At 56.4% G+C, this 1,131-nt stretch overlaps 1 protein-coding gene across 1 annotated transcript; it reads left to right on the top strand.

Annotated features, from left to right (window-relative positions):
- Positions 1-4: 4 nt before the first annotated feature.
- On the top strand, positions 5-304 carry SPRG_21051 (hypothetical protein; the record flags this gene model as incomplete). Its single annotated transcript, XM_012351002.1, has 1 exon — positions 5-304. One exon carries the CDS (start codon positions 5-7, stop codon positions 302-304), a length of 300 nt encoding a protein of 99 aa, XP_012206392.1.
- Between the last annotated feature and the right edge of the window lie 827 nt (positions 305-1,131).

Here is a 1,131-nt window from a genome sequence, read left to right as displayed (position 1 = left end):
CCGCATGATGGACCTCGCGCTCGTCCCAGCCGCAGTGGACCTCGATCAACGTGCCAAATCCACGCTCGTCCACTGCCTTGACGCAGCGTCGTCACCGCTCGCAACACTCTCGGATGCCGAGCTTCACAACCTCTCGCTCCTCGCACTCTGCTCGGGGTTTGACACGACCTTTTTCGAGACCGTGTACGCCCGACACATGTATTTTGGCCCGTCGATCGTCCTTGGCAGAGACTTTCAGGACGCTGTCGCCTTGTACCCGGACCGCGTCGTCGTCGACACGGCGTGTTTTGATTCGTTGATCTAAGTCCGCCACGTCGTTAGTGTGAATCGTGTTGTAAATATCATTACGTTGTGAAAGAGAAAACGTCATTTGGATGTCATCGTGGTGCTTTATATATCTCTCGAACAACACAACGACACGAGTGTCCGTAGAAATGAACCTCAGGATAGTTCACATACACTGGTAGTAGCTTGCAGTCTAGGTCAACTGTCTATGGTAATAGCGTGCAATGAGTGCGGTCCGACACCTAAACCTAGGCCTTGATACCAGCCAAGGCATCGACGAAGCCAGGGCGGTCGGCGACCGGCCAGCGCGGAGCTCGAGGTGGTGACTTACGCTTCTTCTGGGGTTCAAATGGCTAGAGTCTCTAGCCACTTGAAGAAGAAGGCTACGCGAGACCCTTCTCTAGCCCGGAGAAGCGTCGCCGTCACTGCGAGTACAGAGCGTAGCCCAAGTTGGATTGGCAAATGTATCGATGTATACGACAATCATGTTACATGCCTAGTGCCTATAATATCTTTCGTCTTCCTACACTTACGGTGTGCCGGCAGCGCGACCGGCCTGGAGGTTGGCCGCGTACCAGAGCAGCTCGGGGAAGAAACCCTTGCTCACGGCCGCCAACGAGTCGGCGCCCGCCGCGCCGGCCGTGACCGAACCGTCTTCGTTGAGAAGCGCGTGAATGGCCGGGAACGGAAGGATCTTGGGGATCGTGATCAAGCCGAGCTCGCCGAGGTATGGGCGCAGCTGAATGGCCGCGCGGACGCCGCCGTACGGGCCCATCGTGTAGGACGCGATACCGGCGAGCTTGTAGTAAAACTCGTTGTGGTAAAAGTAGTTGAGGAGCGACGAAA

Source organism: Saprolegnia parasitica, assembly GCF_000151545.1.
Source record: "Saprolegnia parasitica CBS 223.65 unplaced genomic scaffold supercont2.72, whole genome shotgun sequence".
Taxonomy (NCBI): domain Eukaryota; phylum Oomycota; class Saprolegniomycetes; order Saprolegniales; family Saprolegniaceae; genus Saprolegnia; species Saprolegnia parasitica.
This window is presented reverse-complemented; position numbering and strand designations above follow the sequence as displayed.